General features: G+C 40.9%; 1 protein-coding gene across 2 annotated transcripts in view; it reads left to right on the forward strand.

The window, feature by feature from the left end:
- The first annotated feature begins 1 nt into the window (after position 1).
- LOC136265577 (DNA (cytosine-5)-methyltransferase 1-like) overlaps positions 2-20,531 on the forward strand; it is a 28,027-nt gene continuing 7,497 nt past the window's right edge. For both annotated transcript variants that reach the window (XR_010705607.1, XM_066060446.1), the window contains exons 1-30: positions 2-121; positions 178-226; positions 384-445; positions 497-542; positions 8,220-8,349; positions 8,676-8,820; positions 8,869-8,988; positions 9,033-9,096; positions 9,431-9,511; positions 9,785-9,897; positions 10,323-10,441; positions 10,490-10,582; positions 10,832-10,917; positions 11,276-11,341; positions 11,394-11,477; positions 11,606-11,709; positions 12,576-12,642; positions 12,831-12,938; positions 13,023-13,196; positions 13,399-13,449; positions 13,499-13,582; positions 13,644-13,768; positions 13,830-13,935; positions 13,995-14,098; positions 14,437-14,554; positions 15,336-15,397; positions 15,448-15,571; positions 16,094-16,184; positions 16,252-16,339; positions 16,387-16,460. Coding sequence is in view for 1 of the 2 variants with exons in the window: in XM_066060446.1 (XP_065916518.1) it covers positions 78-121; positions 178-226; positions 384-445; positions 497-542; positions 8,220-8,349; positions 8,676-8,820; positions 8,869-8,988; positions 9,033-9,096; positions 9,431-9,511; positions 9,785-9,897; positions 10,323-10,441; positions 10,490-10,582; positions 10,832-10,917; positions 11,276-11,341; positions 11,394-11,477; positions 11,606-11,709; positions 12,576-12,642; positions 12,831-12,938; positions 13,023-13,196; positions 13,399-13,449; positions 13,499-13,582; positions 13,644-13,768; positions 13,830-13,935; positions 13,995-14,098; positions 14,437-14,554; positions 15,336-15,397; positions 15,448-15,571; positions 16,094-16,184; positions 16,252-16,339; positions 16,387-16,460 (2,782 nt within the window). In the remaining variant the exon portion in view is untranslated. The remainder of the gene's footprint in view (positions 122-177; positions 227-383; positions 446-496; positions 543-8,219; positions 8,350-8,675; positions 8,821-8,868; positions 8,989-9,032; positions 9,097-9,430; positions 9,512-9,784; positions 9,898-10,322; positions 10,442-10,489; positions 10,583-10,831; positions 10,918-11,275; positions 11,342-11,393; positions 11,478-11,605; positions 11,710-12,575; positions 12,643-12,830; positions 12,939-13,022; positions 13,197-13,398; positions 13,450-13,498; positions 13,583-13,643; positions 13,769-13,829; positions 13,936-13,994; positions 14,099-14,436; positions 14,555-15,335; positions 15,398-15,447; positions 15,572-16,093; positions 16,185-16,251; positions 16,340-16,386; positions 16,461-20,531) is intronic.

Here is a 20,531-nt window from a genome sequence, read left to right on the forward strand (position 1 = left end):
ACGTGTTAAGCGCGGAAATCTCACGTGAGTTTAGCGCCAAAACCGAAATCAGTTTTGTGAAAGAAAACGTGTCTGCGATGCTTGGAGGCGATCCAGTAGAATTGGACGACACGGCAGAAAGGTTGACAAAGAAAAGCAAATTACTAGTATTTTTTAAATCAGATTTGTCTTTGAAAGGTTGAAGAATCTCACAGCTGAGTTCGACGATGGCAACATCACAGCGAAGGTACGTACCCCTTAGCGCTGCAATTACTCGCCCGCTATACGCTTCCTTCAACAAATCAGGAGCTCATCGAACTCGTCCTCCGGACTCGATGAGCTGCCCAAATAGATCGTCGTTCTTTTTATCAAATTTTGTATGGAAGTCGCGTGTATTTTTACAGGGGTACGTGAATCAGAAGCTGAAAATCTTAAAAGGAAAACTAAAGGATTCTGTACAAAGACAGTGAGTCTCAAATGTTGAGTGTGTCGTAGATGTTTGTGCGTTTTCTTACAGAGTTGATGAAATTGATCAGAAGAGGAAGGATGGCGCTCTTAATGAGGTAACAATAATGTGATTGTAAAGTTGGGTTTGTGTCTGCAATGTCTCTAGATCCCTAATTACTGGGTAATCGTTGATTTATTGACTGTGGTCAAAAAGTTCCTTGATTATGTGATTTAGACTACCTCGATGGGATGGTGTGTTTATGAAATTAAAGCAAAACGTATACCTAGCTAGAGCTTTTGTTTAAGCAGCTTTCTGTGTCACCAGACAACCTTGATCAAGTGCGTGGGTGACTGAAGGAGCATTCGCACTGTGCTATTTCATTGTGTGTACAATGCTTCATGTGTAGCTAGTTTAGAGTTAGTTGCAAGTCGTACCAGCCATAATGACTTAAAATATGGCTAGACAGATGCTAAAAGCATGATGGGGTGAGCCTGAGTTATGTAAAAAGTGATGCGGCATCAACTGTATTTCCATGAATAGCGTTTAATGTGTGTGTGCGTGTTTGTAGCTATACATACAGAAATACTCAGGCTACTCTAGAGATAGCTGGAGGAAGGTGAAAAAAGTTCAAGTTGAGAGACTCAGTGGCCTATAGCTACATAACTGTGTGGAACCATAGTCAGCTAGGACTTATCTCCCTGTCTTCTGCAGTTTCATTGGCCAACTGCATGTTCTCTTCTACGAGTGTGCATGGCGTCTATCACGTGTCTACTCGCTTCTGCTTCATCTGGCATTTCTGCTGCCGTCCTTGCCCTGTCTCATTCTCTCCCTGCCTTCTTCTAAGATGGTCTTCTATGTCTAAGTAGATAAGAAGTTGTAACCCATGTGACAAATTCTAAGCCAAGTAGTACAAATACGGCCTTCTTTGTACAGGAAATTTTCGTGAACGTGACGCATGTACCATTCACCAGGGCATTCACCAGCCAGTGTTCCCTCCTCGCCCTGTCTTGTTCTCTCCCGGCCTTCTTCCAAGACGGTCTTCTTTGTCTATGTCAATGTATATAAGAATAAGTTGTGTGACAAGCGACAAATTGTAAGCCATGTGGCGTAAATTCTCGGGAATGGCCAGACGTACGGTCGTACATACAGTTGAGCACTACCAGTGTGGGGCTGTCCGTGTTCGTTACGTAAACTCTTGGGAATGGTCAGATGTATGGTCGGACGTACAAGTGACTACTGCCATTTGTGGGGCTCGCTCAGGCTTGCCCCAATATAAATTTGCACTACAGCTGGTGCTTGGGAAAGAGGGTTTGTGAGTGTACACTGGTCTAGTGGTGAAGAATGCTTGAGAACACTCATGAAAGGGGACAGTCTAGTGGTTGTAGTGAGCCCATGTTTTGTTATTCCATTGACTAGTCAATTGTTAGAGGAGTCCATTTCAGTTTCAGTAGACTGGGATTGAACAGGAAGAATTGATGATTTGACCGTGTAATTTGTTTTGAACAAAAATTTTATTGTGACAGATCCTTGTGTTCGATTCCACATGTTTGAACGACCTTTCTTTGAGACTCAAATCAGCCATTCTTCAGGTGTCATAACTAGTTTTATTCTAATGCCCTTGGGTGGTGATCTTGCTTTGGATAACGAGAAACATCAATGGTACGATTCAATCTGACTAATATTGGATGTGGTTTAGATAGTTGATCACGGTATTTTCTGAGCCGCAAATGGTCACGAATAGATAAGGGTTTTATTCCTTCAGTGACAATTAATGTTGTTTTATCAATGTAAATCTAACTTGTGTGTTAAAATTTACATATTTAACCAGTTTCATAAATTCTAAGTATGACAACAATTTCATAATAGCAGAACAAAGAAAATTACCATCTAGATATTGAGATGGACCAGCACTGCAAAATTTATTAATACTGGAATAGTCAAATGTTAACTCACTAGAATCGTATTGCCCAATTTGAATCTTTAGTGTGAAAAATACATATGGATGTACTTCACTTATCAACAAAGCATGGCAAGTAATGCCATTGGGAGCTTGACCACATTTCTTGAGTGATTTTAACACCGAAGCAGTTAACATGCAATAGAGCTGGGCAAAAATTTGTGCATAGACGTGTGGAATCCCAGTTGACCTTCCTGTCGTATAACAACCTGGTTTTAATTCAATAACATCATATGACTCTGTATCTACATGAAGAGCACTAGAAGCAGCACTAGAATCTGAAACTGGGACTTTTGTAAAAACCAAGAGCTGTTGTGGTAGTCTATAGGTACACTCTGAAATTCTTGTGGTGGGGTCTGGGGGGTGCTGTGAAGGCACCTGGGGATCTTGTAATGGTAGCAGTAGAGCTCGGCTGTCACTTTGAGATTGCACTATTCCTTCTGGATGGGGATGGTATCTGGCTGTGGGTGCATGGCTTCTAACAGGCGTGCATAATGAGGCAGTGTGTACTATGTCATAAGATTCTTCTATTGCGTGCAAGGACACATCTGCTATGAGTCTTCACTGAGTACACATTAACCACTGTGCCATATATATGTCCCAAAGTTTGTCTGGGGGTTCTGCAGAGCTACCATGGATCCTAATTGAATGTCTTGGAGGTGTTGGGCATGTCTGTTGTAGTATGACTTAGTCTGTTCCAAAGTATGTGCTGCCAGTTTGCTATTCAGCATCAAAGGCGCTGCATTGCCACTATGGTGCAAAGGAAAGGCGGTGTGATAGTAATGTGTCCTGTATGGGTTTACTGTACAGTTTCTGTGTAGGAGATACTCTGAAGGTAGTGTGGTGATGATGTCTTCATTGCCTTGTGGTCAAATTCTCACTGAATGGTAAAATCATTGAAATGGAGGTAAATTGGGCCATCATTGTACTACACTGTGTCAGGGACTGCTGTGTAACAGAATCTATGAGTCAATGATTGAACTAGTTGTTGTGTGGAGGTGCATGAGAATGATGTTCTGTGAGGCAGTCAACTAGGATGAAAAATTGATGTCCACCATAGCTGCAGAAGTCCACAGCAATCTCTTGAAACAACCAGAATGGCTTCAGCTTCAACATGATGGGCGGATGGGAGCTGGTCCTGACACCTTTTAAATTACTCTACCAATATATCATTGTCAATGCCAGACCAATATGGTGGTAATCTGGCTCTTTTGTTCACATGGATGGTTGGCACCATTTGTTGCATAGACCCAGAATCAGCAAGTGACATCTGATCAACCCATCGTCTATTGTGAGATGTTCTCTTATATTCCAATAACGTCCACAGGCCTCTGGCAGTTGGCTGTAGTGGTCTGGAAATCCCTGAGTGATCGTATGGTGTAAATGTTGATACTATGGATCCTTGGGCAGCTTCCTCATGTAGGTTGTGTAACCAAAGTTTGTGACTGTCTGATTTCTGTAGTTGAAAGTACCAGATGGCGTTGGTAGTCATATTCGGCAAGGGAATAAGAAACTGTGTTGCATGATAGGCATCAGATGTATTGTTGCCTTTCCTCTATACCCACCGAGCTGGAAAGTTATAGGCCATTAAGTGGGACTTGCTTGAATTGGGATTTTCAATCCTTGTTAAGGATGAGGACCCGTGAGTACCTTTTGACTGCCAGCAATCAGTCCTCTGTTTTTACCTCCATAATGCCATTTTTGGCCTACTCCCATACAGCCTGCAACCATTCTTCATGAAATAAGTAAAGTTGTGGTCAGACTATACATTTACATACCTCGAGTACAGTTTGTCAAAGAATGAAACATAATTATGCATTATTACCAATTATGGAAAGGTGTTCTGCACAAGAGTAAATTGACATTTTGATGATGTAAGCAGCACTACATGTTTGAGTGCAGGAAACATGTTGTAATGCAGGGGGGATAGTCAGCAAGGGAGTGCTGCCTTGTTTATATTGTGAATTGGTACACGGATGAAGCACTGACATCTAAGTGGCCTTAGATGGTGTGAAGGTGGATCCCACCTGTTTCAAAAGACTGGTGCATCTACTGTGTATTCTTGACAGACTTTGTTCTTGTGTGGCTGTATCTGCAGGCAGTCAGGTGATCCCCTTAAAACATGGGAACCATCATCAAATAACATTTTACAAGTCCCACTAGATGACAATAGCCACTGCAGTCTTCAATAAGGACACGTCAGTACTCACAATATGAAATGAAGCTTTGGGAGGGAAGTTGTAGTTAAAGTTTCCATTACAAAAGTACTTGTGGCTTGGCTGGTGTGAGAACATGACAAGTTGAGGGGGAGTGAGATTCTTTGCAGTAAGCACATGTATGTTGGCCCTAGCTGTTAACACTAACTCGTGATGGAAGATTAGCTGGTGTTAGGTATGTTCATGCATGGATCTAGTAAAAAAAAAATCTGCACACTGACTTCCAACTTCCAATCCTGCATGCTGACTTCCGACTTCCTTCTTTATGTGATTTGTGAAGCCATGCAATGTATTTTCAGTTACTACTAGCTCACTCATTCTTCATATTCACATCGGCTCCCTTCGTTACCAGTAGTGACATCACTATTATATCAGTATGGGCACTACTGGCTGGTAGAGTGGTGTACTTTTGGCCACCTGTTGAAATCCTTGCAATATCTGGTCATGTTCCTTCACCTTGTCTTTTGCAGTAGTTTAAATAAATAACTAAAATATCTTCATTGCATCCAATGCACATGTTTCTCTGCTGTCACAATGAGTAAAGGTTGGACTGTGCCTGCACATGGGCTGTCTTCAGTTTATGTGATTGACCGTAGCATTTCTTTGGAATTGCCACTAAATTACTGTAGTTTTTAGTAGCCACAGCAATTGCATGACTTGTATCACTCTGAAGCTGAGATCTAGATATTTTGGTTTCTGGAGCTACACTAAACGTGTTCCAAAAAGGCTGCCACACCTGAGAAAGTGGGAAGATCAAGAGAACTGGTCCCATGAAGTGGTTCCATCCGAGATACGACAGATTTCTTTGTGGTCATATGTACTCTGCTGTCCAAGGTGGTGGTGGTTGTGTGCCAGGCAGAGTCTATTCTGTTGTTTCCTGTCAACTGTGTCTTTGGTGTGGGAGGAAAGTTGTGAGGTAGTAGTGGCTGAGTGTGCCCTTGTAAGACATGTTTCAGTTGAGCAGTCGTCGTTGAATCTATTCCTCGGACTCTATCTAGTTCTATTTCATCAAGAGCTGTTTGTACAATTGTTCAATTGTTGTTCTTTTCTATTCAGTCATGTGATCAAGTTCATGAGTGTGAACGTGTTGTCTGTGTACACTAAATGCGATATAGTTCTAAGCTAAATACACATAGTAATTAGTCTATGACATAACTTAGGAGGTGGTGGTGGTATGTTGTCCCATTAGATGACAGTAGCCACTGCAGTCTTCAATAAGGACACGTCAGTGCTCACAATATGGAATGAAGCTTTGGGAGTTAAAGTTTCCATTACAAAAGGACTTGTGGGCTTGGCTGGACAAGTTGAGGGGGAGTGAGATTCTTTGCAGTAAGCACATGTATGTTGGCCCTAGTTGTTAACACTAACTCGTGATGGAAGTTAGGTATGTTCATGCATGGATCTAGTAAAAAAAATCTGCACACTGACTTCCAACTTCCAATTCTGCACGCTGACTTCCGACTTCCTTCTTTATGTGATTTGTGAAGCCATGCAATGTATTTTCAGTTACTACTAGCTCACTCATTCTTCATATTCACATTTGCTCCCTTCGTTACCAGTAGTGACATCACTATTATATCAGTATGGGCACTACTGGCTGGTAGAGTGGTGTACTTTTGGCCACCTGTTGAAATTCTTGCAATATCCGGTCATGTTCCTTCACCTTGTCTTTTGCAGTAGTTTAAATAAACAACTAAAATATCTTCATTGCATCCAATGCACATGTTTCTCTGCTGTTACAATGAGTAAAGGTTGGACTGTGCCTGCACATGGGCTGTCTTCAGTTTATGTGATTGACCGTATCATTTCTTTGGAATTGCCACTAAATTACCGTAGTTTTTAGTAGTCACAGCAATTGCATGACTTGTATCACCCTGAAGCTGAGATCGGTTTCTGGAACTACACTAAAAGGCTGCCACACCTGAGAAAGTGGAAAGATCAAGTGAACTGGTCCCATGAAGTGGTTCCATGTGGGATACGACAGATTTCTTTGTGGTTGTGTGGACTCTGCTGTTCAAGGTGGTATGTTTGGCTCCAGAATGTTAAACTTGTTGTTTTCCAAATAGTGGCTAGGTGGGTAAAGACACATAAGTGTTATAAAAAAAGATTGAAGCCATACAAAGTGTGATTTGTGAAGCTGTATAATATATTTCCAATTACACTGTATAGCTCACCCATTCTTCATATTCATATTCATGTTTACACTATTAGCAGTGACATCACTGTTTTATCAGTATGGCTACTACTAGCTGGTAGCAATGTAGAGTGGTGTACTCTTGGCCACCTTTTCAAGTTGACAAGTCTGTGGTACTTAGTTTGTATCTTGAGTCTCGAGTCCTGTGGGATAAAAAGCCTGTGTTTTTCAATTGCACTAGCTTACTCATTCTTCATATTGACATCTGCACCATTTGATATCAGTAGTGACATTACTGTTTTATCAGTATGGCCACTACTGGCTGGTAGCAATGTAGAGTGGTGTACTCTTGGCCACCTGTATTGTTGCAGCTAGTTGACAGGTCTGTGGTACTTAGTTTGTATCTTGAGTCTTGCGTCCTGTGGGATAAAAAGCCTGTGTTTTTCAATTGCACTAGCTTACTCATTCTTCATATTGACATCTGCACCATTTGATATCAGTAGTGACATTACTGTTTTATCAGTATGGCCACTACTGGCTGGTAGCAATGTAGAGTGGTGTACTCTTGGCCACCTGTATTGTTGCAGCTAGTTGACAGGTCTGTGGTACTTAGTTTGTATCTTGAGTCTTGCGTCCTGTGGGATAAAAAGCCTGTGTTTTTCAATTGCACTAGCTTACTCATTCTTCATATTGACATCTGCACCATTTGATATCAGTAGTGACATTACTGTTTTATCAGTATGGCCACTACTGGCTGGTAGCAATGTAGAGTGGTGTACTCTTGGCCACCTGTATTGTTGCAGCTAGTTGACAGGTCTGTGGTACTTAGTTTGTATCTTGAGTCTTGCGTCCTGTGGGATAAAAAGCCTGTGTTTTTCAATTGCACTAGCTCACTCATTCTTCATATTGATATTAGCACCATTTGATATTAGTAGTGACATCACTGTTATATCAGTATGGCCACTACTTGCAACAATGTGGAGTGGTATTCTCTTGTCCAGTTCTGTTGTTGCAACCAGTCAACATATCTGTGTGGTAGATATAAGCTGGAATATTGTTGCACCTCAGTGTCAGTTATTGCTGGCAAAGCATCTGCTGTCAACCAACTGATGTCGGCGTGTTTCTTTGTGGATACAAGCCTTTGCAAACAACAGGCTAAGGAAATTTTGTCACTCGAATAGATTCTCTCTGTTCTCTGCCATCACCACGTTTCCTGCACACAATTTTAATTGCATTCTTAGTGTACTGCCTGGAATAGGTTCATGGGCTTTCAGTAAGCTAGGAGGTATGCTCAGCTACATGTGTGAAAACACTGATACACTGACAGTGGTCTGGAGATTTTACAAAGTCCTAAGTTATTTTTCATGTGAGGAAATTACTTGGAAATTTAAATTGATATGTTGATGGGCTGAGGGTTCTGTATTTAGTTCATTCTTGTGGTCTCATATTGGTCTGGTATTGAACTGTACCTGGTCTCTCCCACAGTCAGAGTATTACAAGCAGGCCAAAGAGCTGCTTGATGGTGACCACTTGATGGATTGTGATGATGTTACTGTGAATGGTAATGATAGTGAGATGAATGGTAATGATAGTGAGATGAGTGTCTCTACTCCAGGTGTGTGTGTGTTAGTGTGTGTGTGTTAGTGTGAGTGTGTGTTAGTGTGAGTGTGTGTTAGTGTGAGTGTGTGTTAGTGTGAGTGTGTGTTAGTGTGAGTGTGTGTTAGTGTGAGTGTGTGTTAGTGTGAGTGTGTGTTAGTGTGAGTGTGTGTGTGTGTGTTAGTGTGAGTGTGTGTGTGTGTGTTAGTGTGTGTGTGTGTTAGTGTGAGTGTGTGTTAGTGTGAGTGTGTGTTAGTGTGAGTGTGTGTTAGTGTGAGTGCACGACATACACATGTCTAGTGTAGTGAAGTGTGTTACACATGTTACCTACTGTGTGTTCACCAGTTACTGCTAGCAAATCTAATAGTCGCAAGAAGGCACCTAACAGTGACAAGAAAACACCTAGTAGCAGCAAGAAAGAATCTAAGAAAGACTCAAAAAAGGACTCCAAAAGTCAACTGACCCTCACAGACATGTTTGGTGGTGGAGGGTTAGTCCCACCATTATGAGGTGATCACCTGTGACTAGTTGTTCATAGGGCTAAGAGGGGAAGATCATCATCTAGTTCATGCCAAGAGGGTTCATCAAAAACTACTAAGAAGGCTAAGGTAGTGGAGAAGAGTGACTCAGACTCTCAGGAAGAGTCCTCATCACCTTGGTAACTATGTGCTAGTGATGATATCATAATGATATAATCATTAGTGCCACTACTACTAATGGAGATGTACAAGAAATGGAACAAATAGAAGTTGAGGATACTGTAAAGGTGAGTGTTGTATGTAATAGTATGTTTGTATACCAGCAATTAAAGCAAGTAGCAGATACACACTATACTAAACTCTGTCAGGTAATACCACCTATAGACAGGCAACAGCTTTGCTGGCTAACATAAATGGTACACTGTGTCTTTGCTCAGTGTTCCATTCTGACTTGCTACACAGATACTACCCTATTAATATTGTGGTGTTGCTGTTGTAAACTTTGGTGTGTTTCTCTAAGTTGGGAAATCAATTAGCTATTTAATTAGGTGTGAGTGGTATGTATGTATGTACCTATACACTTACTCTACACACACATTGTGACATATTATATTGTTACAGGCTCCTACTCAATGTTGTTATTGTAAACAAAGACTGGATGATCCATTACTGAAAGTGTACCCTGGTGATCCCGATGATGCGGTTAGTCCACACACACACACACACACACACACACACACACAAACACACACACACAAACAAACACACACAGAGAGAGTTAGTGACATATATAAGATGTTTCATAATAATGTTCAGACAAGAGTTTGAATTATGCTAAATTCTGTGTAATATGTAAGGTGTAATGAGATCACTTTGGCTAAGTTTCACTATAACAAGGTGGCCCTATTAAAGATGTTTAGTACAATTCATGTTGAAACACTTGGTGGAGTGGTTATAGTATTTCACTTTACACAGAATGAGGAATTCATTACACTGGCAGACCCCAGCCTCTCACTGCTAACTGGTGAAGAAGAAGGAGAAATGGACTCGTTAGAGGATCTACCCCAGCACAAAGTGACAGATTATAGGTCAGTGAATACTCGAACCCTTCACATGTTCGGACAACTGTGAAATTAAACAAGATGGTTGGACACCATTTAAGATGCTATATCTCAGGCACGTGCTTGTCTGGATTGCAAGTGATTTGAGGATCAAACTGCCACCTATTTTTCTGCATTCAATAGAGTTGTGATGTCCAGATTTGACCTGTTATGCAGGCATTTTAAGTAGCTAGCCTTTATAATATTTTCAGTGTCCAGTCCTATCATTTTGCAAGGCTTGCAACTATTTATGTATTTTCAACTGCTTAGGCTATTAGGGGCTCCTTACATAAATGTAGGGCAGTCTAAGAAAAACCCTAACATTTAATAGTTGGTATAAAGTTTTGATTATGGCCCAAGTGTTTTATTCTTCGTGTTGTGTGTTATGCTAATTGTGGTCTAATCTCATATAGTATTTACTGCAAGAACATGCACCTGTGCCCATTTGATACTGGACTGGTGGAGAAGAATGTTGAGCTCTACTTTAGTGGAGTAGTGAAACCAATCTATGAGGAAAATCCGACACCAACAGGTGTGTGGTGTATACCACTATATATTCAATGTTGACCTCTTCTAACAGGAGGGATACGTACGAAGCAGTTGGGACCGATCAATGCTTGGTGGATAGCAGGATTTGATGGTGGGGCTAATGCCTTGATCGGCTTCACAACTGGTAAGCACCTAAGGTGACTGTACTATTAGAGTATTCTTTATGAATGCACTTATAAGTTTGCTGTTTGGATTATGTACTGTTTGTATGATGGATTGTTTAAATTTTCTTTTTTATCATGTTGACATATAGATGCCCAATTATTGGGCATGCATTTATTGTATAATTATATAATTAAACTTGGCTTTTACGAAAAACACAGCATGTCAAATTGATTTGTCTCCTACGATATTAGTATTATTGCCATTTCAGCATTTGCTGACTACATTCTGATGAACCCATCGTCCGGTTATGAAGAGATCATGGCTAGAGTACATGAGAAGATCTACCTCAGCAAAGTAAGTTTAGTAACCTATATCACTCCAAATATGAATTGGTGGCTAAGCTGGGTCTGTAGCAAGGGGCTACATGTAAATATTGTTGACAGTATGTGGGACCATGCTAAAAGCTGTCAGTGAAAATGCATATCACACTGCTTTTCTTGTGAAACTGCAACTATGCTATAAAATTATTAAAGCATGTAAACTTAAAATTATAAGTGACCTCCATTAGGAAGGTTTATTCTAACTATCATCCATTTGTCTATAGCTTTCATGAAACACGAATGTTAGTACTAACAGTTTTTAAAAAAAAATTTAAATGGTGTGCAGTAATAATTTGGATTTAAACAATATTCTGTGTATTTCTAATTTTCAGATAATCATAGAATATCTCGAGGATGCTCCAGATGCCAGTTATGAGGATCTGCTCAACAAGATAGAGGTGGGCATTAGTTGTAATAATGCTTGTTGCTATAGTTTTTACTACTATACAGACCACAGTTCCACCCCACAATACAGCTTGTACCAGTTTCACTGAAGACTCTCTCCTTCGTCATGCACAGTTCATTGTTGAGCAGGTGCAGTGTCTTTATAATATGAGATTTCTTTGATAATTACAAAGATCATTGCATCAATTGTGAATTTACTAAGAAATGAATTACTTATTTGGATTAGTCGTGTGACATATTTGTTGTACTCACTACAGGTGGAGAGTTATGATCGCTATGGTGATCCTGATGAAGATGAGCTGCTGGTAGCTCCTTGTATGAGAGCTCTCATCAAACTAGCTGGAGTGACCCTAGGAAAGAGGTGTGTACTATTGATGGTGATAGGCAACATGCATTTATACTTTTTCCTTTTATGCATGGATATTTGTGTGATTTTTGTATTTAGTTTATTGGGGGGTATATGGTGTTTAACCCTTAAGCCACATAGGCGGCCGTTTTTTAAAAGCACGTAAAACACACAATAATTTAAGCAACGCATGCTTACAGAATGTCTTCTAAACAGCCAGCACAGGCGAACTTGTCTACTAATATTAACTGAAAACCTTATATCAATGGAAGGTTTATTCATTGGGCTACTTAGTCAAGTATAAATAATTGTAACAACAATCTCTCACTTGTTATGATGCCACGAAGAACAGCGACTGTATTTGCTGTTACTTCACACATTGCGTCGGTAGCCATTTATAAAAGTGTTTGACTCACATGAGCTTTATATGGCGTGATTTGTCATTGAATGGAGAATCAAATGGTCCTTACCAGAACTCCATAGGACACACTGTGAAGAAGTTATCAACCGTTTACTTAAGGTATGCAATATGAGTTGTTTTTGCATTTGTGACAGCTAGTATTCACAGCAAGTTTTAGCCTTATGCTTTCGCCAAGGGTAAAACCCTAGGTACTGTTTTATTCCTTATTACATCACAGATAGATTGGTACAAATTGCGTAGCCTTAGCACTTACTATACGGAGGTTACAGCGCTTTGTTTACAGTCACGTATTTTGGCCGAAATATCGGCCTATGCATTTTCAGTGCACTTTTATTAATAATTGCATGCGGCTTTAAGGGTTACAGAAAACCTAGCTTACTGGAATTATATACAACTTTGTTTTGGAATTTTGGAGAGCTGTTAGGTATATAAATCAATGTTATATGTTTTGCTTGTGTAGGTTAGCAGTTAGAAAGGACAAGATACGTATTCAAAGAGACAAGCAGAAGAAGCCAAAGTTTACCATGGTATGTATCTTGTTCTGTTCCTCTAATAGAACAATCAGGGAGCCTGAGTCATGTCAAGTACCCATGCACTACACAAGCATGCTACCTCATGTATCACCTGACATTCAGTAGGTACATGGTACTATTTAAAGTTAGCTCACCAGTAGGGCATACCAGCTATGAATTTATTCTGTATTGATCTGTTACAGGCCACAACTACTCCACTTGTGAGGAACATTTTTGAGTTGTTCTTCAAGAATCAAATTGATGAAAAGGCAGCTGCACCAGCTAGGAGGAAAAGATGTGGTATCTGTGAGGTGTGTGTGTGTGTGTGTGTGCGCGTGTGCGTGCCTCTGGTTGCAAGTTCTTGCAGATATGGTGCTTTTATTCTGATTTTACAGGTGTGCCAACAGCCGGACTGTGGTAAATGTGCTGCCTGCCGTGACATGGTCAAATTTGGAGGGTCGGGCAGGTCAAAACAAGCTTGTGTACACCGTAGATGTCCAAATATGGCAGTACAGTGTGCGGAGGATAATGCTGATGACGAGGAGTGTGATGCTGACCTGAAGAATGTGGTATGTAGTACGTAATGTGTAGTACACAGACATGCTACAAACACATAAACTCAAGTGGTATCCTTAGTGGCCGTTGCATAGTATCACAACCAGAGAACACTTGTATACCTGTGCATTGAGGTGGTGTATAAACTAACTCCTCTGGGGCAGGACTTACACCCTGCAGCTACTGTATAAAATACTTCACTTTTTGTTGCTATAGGATAAACTGAAGACAGCTACTAAGAAAATCAAATCAGAGAAGAAGATTAAGGTACAACTTGAAGCTTCACTATGTTTGTTGAATAGTGTTCTCTTGTTAGACTAAAGTGGTGTGGGTTGGTGAACCTGATAAGGTCACTGGAAAGAGAACGTATTACAGTAAAGTACTAATTAATGGAGAAGAGGTGTGTGTGTGTTTGCCTACTTATTAGGTGTACATCATTGGTGTACTCATCTTCACTATAGGTTACTATTGGTGACATGGTGTCAGTGTGTCCAGAAGACCCACATATACCACTCTATATTGCTCGTATCATGTCAATGTGGGAGAACACCAGTGGAATGAAACAGTTCCATGCTCTATGGTTCAGGTACAGCACAATTTATCGTACAGTATCATTATGTAAACATGTTTTATAAACATTCATTTAGTCGTGGGCTGGACACATTGTTAGGGGAGACAGCTGACCCATGTGAGCTATTCCTAGTTGATGAGTGTGATGATAACCCCCTGGGGGCCATACTGAACAAGATTGATGTGAGCTAGTTCATTTGTGGTACTAATTAGTGCACACCTTGTATTGCCATGGTGAACAGGTAAAGTATGATGCTCCACCTCCTAATTGGTCAGAATTGGGGGGAGTGGTCAGTGGTGCTGATAACCCTGAAGAAGATGGAATGAATTTTTGCTATCATAAATGGTAAGAGTGCACTGTAGTAATTAAACCCCACAATTCCTACATCCTATATGTGACCGAATTTTGGAAAATCACCCATATGGACGCATTTGACCTAAAATATTTAATGATCGAATCACAAACTTTATACTGAAAATCTACTTGTTAATAGTTGCAAGCCATTCTCGATGTTTAAAATTATAAGAAAAATTTTGAAATATTTTTAAAACTGCCCTGCTCTTATTAGCAATCGACTAAACACATGAAAATTCTAATTATTTCACGTGTGTCCATATGGGTGATTTTCCAAAATTCAGTCACATATCTGTCTGCATTGCTAGTGATAATTTCTCTGCTTGAAGGTATGACTCTGTGCACGCTCGGTTTGAAGATCCACCACAACGTTACTCCAACAATGAATGGCAGACTGGCAACTGGAAGCGCTGCCCAAGTTGTGTCTGGCAAAAGGAAAAAGAAGAGGTGAGTAGTACAACAGATAGTGAAGCTACAAATACACCTTAATAGAACACACTTAACCCTTAAACCCTCACGTAATTTTTAGGAACAATGCACTAAAAATGCATACGCCGATAAATCAGCTTTTACGCAAAGCCTCAAACAAAAACCCTGTAGCTATTGAACCAAGAAAGGTACCGCTACGCAATTTGTGCCATTATATTCGTGATGTAATAAGGAATTAAACGGTACCTAGGGATTTACCCTTTGATAAAAGTGTGAGGCCATAACTCGCCAAGAAACAACGTGCACACAATTAAAACACGCGTGCCATTGCATGCCTTCAGAAAATGGACCATAACTCTGTCCCAGTTCACTGTATCAAGCTGAAATAAACACTAGTAGCTTCATAATTCATTGGAGAATCACAGCATATAAAGCTCATGTGAGTCACACATTTTTAAAAATGGCTACCAGACCATGCATTTGAGGTAGGGGAAACCAGACGTCAATCTTCAGCGCATCATAACAAGTGAGTGAATGTTGTTACAACGACTATTCATTGTTGTCTAAGTAGCCCAATAAATATATTTTCCAGTGCTAAGTGGTTTTTGGACTAATGTAGTTAGATGAGCTTCATACACTGCTGGTTTAGAACCAATCACGCATTCATCCATTAGTAATAATAATTGTGCGTATTTCAAGCTTATAAAAAAACGCTGATATATCGGCGCGTGCAGGTTTAAGGGTTAAACATGTAACACTCTAATAAAACATACACTGAAAGAATTTGTTTTTGCAATAGGCAGAAACGGCTTGTCCAGCTGCACCCATTGGTGATGTAACAGGCAAGAAGCAGTTATTCTGGTAAATACTGACTTTGCTGATTGATTGATATTTAGTGACTTGTGTTGTAGTTCCTTCAAGCTAAAAGGAATGGAGTATACTGTTGGAGACTCTGTCTACCTGTTGCCAGGGTCACTAGATTTTAAAGTGAAACAGAAAGCTCAAACACCCAAGAAGGTTGCAAAGAAAGAACCAGTAAGTGCTCTATTTACAGTGGAACCTGTTAATGTGGATGCTTTCAACTAGGGCATCTACATAATCCACACACACTCAGTTTAGGTATCAAAGTTTGCCTGTAGTATGTATCACTGACATGGATTATCAAGACTTGACAACCAGTTGGCCAGTCCCAGTTATACAGGCTTCACTGTATAATACCTGTGGGCTCCGTAGTACCATTATTTGCTTTATTTTCTAGCAAAAGTTTTGTGATAAAAATTTTCATGTTAAATATTTTACATAATTTTGTTTGTGACTGCTCTATTAGAGCATTTCAATCTTTTGCAGCACCGGTAACTGGAGTGGTAAGCCATGTTGTTGATGCTTACTGTGAAATAGCTAATTAGATAAGGTAGTAAGCCATACAGTTGATGCTTGGAAACTTTCCATAATGTTGTGCAGATTTTGTGTAAGCAGTTTTCATGTAATTTTTACATTCAAAAGTTATTTTTCAATGAAAAAAAAAAGCAAATTATAGTCTTGATGTCTTCACTACAGATTGAAGAGGAGACTTATCCTGAGTATTATCGTAAGACGTCGGAGTATGTGAAAGGAAGTAATGATGATGTGCCTGCTCCTTTTGAGATTGGTGAGTCACTACTACATGTGTGTCTTAATACACACACACATACTACGTACACATATTTATTTCTTAGGTTGCATATCTGAGATATATATTCAGCAGTCATCATCAAAGTTATCTGATGATAATGTAGTAATGTTGAAGCTGAACGTGTTCTATCGGTGAGTGAGACAAGGTTTTGTGTATTTAGTCATGTACTCAATTGTAGAGCTGAGAACACTCACAAAGGGAAACAGGCAACTTATGAGAAGGACTTAAATATGTTATACTGGAGTAACAATGGTGAGTGAAGTATGTGTGTGTGCTTGTAAAAATAAGAAGTGTGTTAGTGTACATTAATATATGAGTGAAAAATGGGTGTTGCTGTTGCATCAATATTAAGTGTTGCATTATCCTGAAGGAATATTTTATACGGACGTATGAAGGCAGCTGTTATGGATTCGACTTGATCCTCGTCACGATCACTGAAAGCCAGAGTGATTCATACAGTACACGTGCCCACCATTTATCATACACACGTGATCTACAATACCATATTCTAATTAAAGCCTAACATACAGATATAAGTATTAGGTCATTGTTCTACGTCTCTACACCCTCCAGGGGGGGGGCACGGAGAGTTTCCACCCATTCTGACATTCGTTCTGCAGCTCTTCTTGCTGACTGCCGCACTAGTCTTGATTCAGCTGGTGTCACTTCATTAGAGGTGGTCTCGGTAGGTTGTGTGGGTGAATTCTGGTTAGCTGACTTTTTGGTGCTGCACACCTCAAGCGGATACAGCTTGGCAATAGGTCTATTAGTCGTACCAGTGCTTGTTCGTATCTCCACTGCACGGGTAAAACCATCACCTCCAACAAGCAATTTTGTCAATCGCCAGTTCACACAAGGCCCATCATTATGAACAATGACAATGTCTCCAATCTTGATTTGTTGGTGGTTGTGGCCTGTGGCACGATGGTACTCTCTTAAAGCTGTTAAATACTCATTCTTCCATTGAGATTGAAAGCTCTGTAGAAGGTGAGCTTGGACCTTGGCTCGTTTTCGTAGTTGTGAATTTTCGTTGTAATCAGGGTCACTTAGGTCATCAGCTTGACACTCATGAGGTAGCCGTATCATCCTGCCATAGAGGAGGTGTGCAGGGGTGAGGGGTTGTGGATCAGCAATGTCACTAGAGGTATCAGTAAGTAAGTGGGCGGTCATTGAGCACTGCCTCAATTTCAGTGATCATTGTTTGCAGTACAGGTAAACTGATATGAGATCTTCCCAATACTTTCTTCAAACTGGTTTTGGTTAACCTGATCAACCGTTCCCAAAAGCCCCCAAACCATGGGGCTTTTTTGGGAATGAATTTCTATACCACTCCATGAGCTGCCAATGAGGTTGATAAGTTCTCTGATTGTAGGAGTCTGGTTAGTTCTCCTGCTGCAGATGTGAAAGGTTGAGGCGTTGTCCAACATCATTACTTGGGGCAGTGATCTGCGACTGGCAAAACGTCCATTAAGAGGTCGATCACTACCTCAAGGTGAATGGCCCTAGTAGTGGCACATGTGAACAGGCATATGTATACCTTTTGTTCCTCGTTGTTGTGGTGGATGAAAAGAGCCCTGGTGAAATCTACACCCGTGATGGTAAACAGGGGGAGGTCCTGCAGTCTGTGTTTTGGTAATGGAGCTAGATCAGTGTTGGGATATGATTTACCGCACTGTCTTCTGCATGTGGTGCAGCAGTATGACAGGGTCTTGACAAACTGTCTTGCTGTTGGTATCCAATAACTTTGGCGGATCGTGGTGACTGTGCTGTTGACTCCTGCATGGTACAATTGGGTGTGAATGGAGTAGACAAGTAAGGTTGTAAACGGATGTCGTGGTGGTAACAGATAAGGAAACTTGACATCTTCTGTCAGAGGAACATTGTGGATTCGGCCTCCACATCTCAGGAATCCCTTGTCATCTAGAAACAGGCAAAGTTGTCTTACAAGAGGAAGACGTTTCTGATTAGGAGTAGACAAGTTCTTGATTTCCTTCAATTAAACCTCATATTGACAACTGTAGATCCAAGTATTGTTAGCTTGGGTGAGCTCTTAAGGTGTGATAGAACCTTTCCATTGTGTATTTGGATTACGCTGGTTATGCATAAATCTGTGGACGTAAGATGTGACATTTAAGAGTTTTCCCAGTGTGTTGAACCTTGTTGCTTGAATGAGGAAGTGCAGGCCTGTTGTAGGTGGTTGGTCGGTCGGTCGGTCGGCACAAAGGGCTCAATGATTGCTGCCACTGCATGGAGGTGAGATATTGACGATTGAAAATCCCATCTTGGCCATTGTTGTTGGTTGCACAGCCAGGTTGCACAGCCAGGTTGGACCATTGATCCACAATGTCATTGATCCACAATGTCATTGATCCACAATGTCATTGATCCACAATGTTGAGGACTGGAATTATTGAAAACTGAGGCCCCTGGTGAGAAGATCTGCAGGATTGTTACTTGAAGGACAATACTTCCAAGATGCAAGTGGAAGTAAATGTTTGATTTCAGTGACTCGGTGAGCGACAAATTGTGGCAATCTTTTATGGCTGCAAACCCAATACAAGGCTGTTTGACTGTCCACCCACACATACATAGGAATGTTGGCAAGTCCCAGGGAATCTAGTACAACCTTAGTCAGTCTTGCAGCGATTAAAGCTGCCATTAATTTCAGCCGTGGTAAGGTTTGAGACTTTAATGGAGCCACACAGGACTTAGCCATAATAAATGCAGTATGAGCTTGTGAATGGAGGTAGATGACTGCACCATATGCCTTGAGACTGGCATCTGAAAAGGCATGTAATTCCAAAATGGATGCATCGGATGTTGTGGGTATTTCCTGTTGATAGAGAATTGATGTAGTTGGCACAGGTCAGTAGCTATTTGGTGCCACTCTTGGGGTAAGTCTGATCCCAGTGGTTCATCCCACTTGATATTTTGTGTCCAGATCTTCTGAATAAGCAATTTGGTTTGGATGGTGACTGGAGCTGTAAGGCCAATTGGATCAAATATTGTAGAAGATTCTTGTAACAGCTCTCTCTTGGTGGTGAGTAGGTTGCTGGTAGTAGATGGGCCCTTAGAAGCAAGGGACAGTTGATCCGAGTGCGGATTCCAAAGGATACCCAGAATGTTGTAGGTGTAGTAGGTTCAGCGATTTGCTCCCTTTGAGTGATGGCAAGAAGTTGTCACCCAGGATCTAAAGTTGAAGCAGGCTTCAGACAGGAGGGATCTGGCGTTGTGGTAGTATTGGACGATATCATTCTCTGAAGGGCAGCCAGAAAGAACATTGTCAACATACAAGTTGTGTAGTATGTCATGAGCAAGTGGTGTATTGTGTTGTTGTAAGTGGTGGTGTATGGTGGCATACAAAACAAATGGCGAACTCACTGCACCAAACAACACTTTTAAATCAGTAGGCTTCAAACTGGTCATCTGGGTTGGAAACGTCCTTCAGCCAAAAGAATTGTGTGTAATCCCTATCCGTGTCATGAAGGGTGACATGGAGGAACGCCTTCTCGATATCTGCTGATATGGCATAGTTGTGAGTTCTAAAGTGAAGGAGAATTCCACACAAATCGTTAAGAAAGTGAAGATGGCGTGCAAGGGATTGTGCTCTCTTCCAGCAGATTTCACGATTGGATGGTAATGGGGGATGATCTGTTTTCCATGGCAGTTTAGCACAGTATAAGCCATCTGGTTGGCGACTTATGCATGTCTTGGGGTATTCTGCCAGGAAGCTCTTGTCTGTATCATGAATTGAATTAGTTCCAATTGATTCTAGCTCCCAAAACTGCTCAAGGTTACATTCACTGCTGTTATGAGCTCCAATATGAAATGAGTTGGTCTGGATACTTCATTCGGAAGAGGACCGGAAAGTAGATAACCCAACTTTGAGCTCATAGCTGTAGGGCCGTTACCTCGGACACTACTATGTCCCAGTAATGGTCTTGCCAATAAGAAGGGAGATTTTGAAGCTGTCCTTTTCTCTTGTAATCCAGCTTTAGGCCACAGAGGTGTGGTAGTTGGGTGACATTGGTCTGTACTGTGTTTCGTAATGGAGTGGCAATTGTCGGTACAATCAGTACCGACATTGGTACAGCTTCTCCAGTGTTGGTCTAGATGTTGATGTGTGCCACATCCATTGTCTTATTGAGCGGTTGTCTAGAGCTAAATGATGATAGGTAAATGTCTTCCTTGTGATGTGGTGTGAGTGATAAGGCCCTGGCTAGGTCTTCAGTGAGGAAAGAACGTTGAGAGCCCTCGTCGAACAGGATGTTAGCTTCGACTTCTGCATTTTCTGAGCTCGAGGTGATTGTGGCAATGGCAGTT

The sequence above is a fragment of the Dysidea avara genome, chromosome 9 (assembly GCF_963678975.1).
Source record: "Dysidea avara chromosome 9, odDysAvar1.4, whole genome shotgun sequence".
Lineage (NCBI taxonomy): Eukaryota > Metazoa > Porifera > Demospongiae > Dictyoceratida > Dysideidae > Dysidea > Dysidea avara.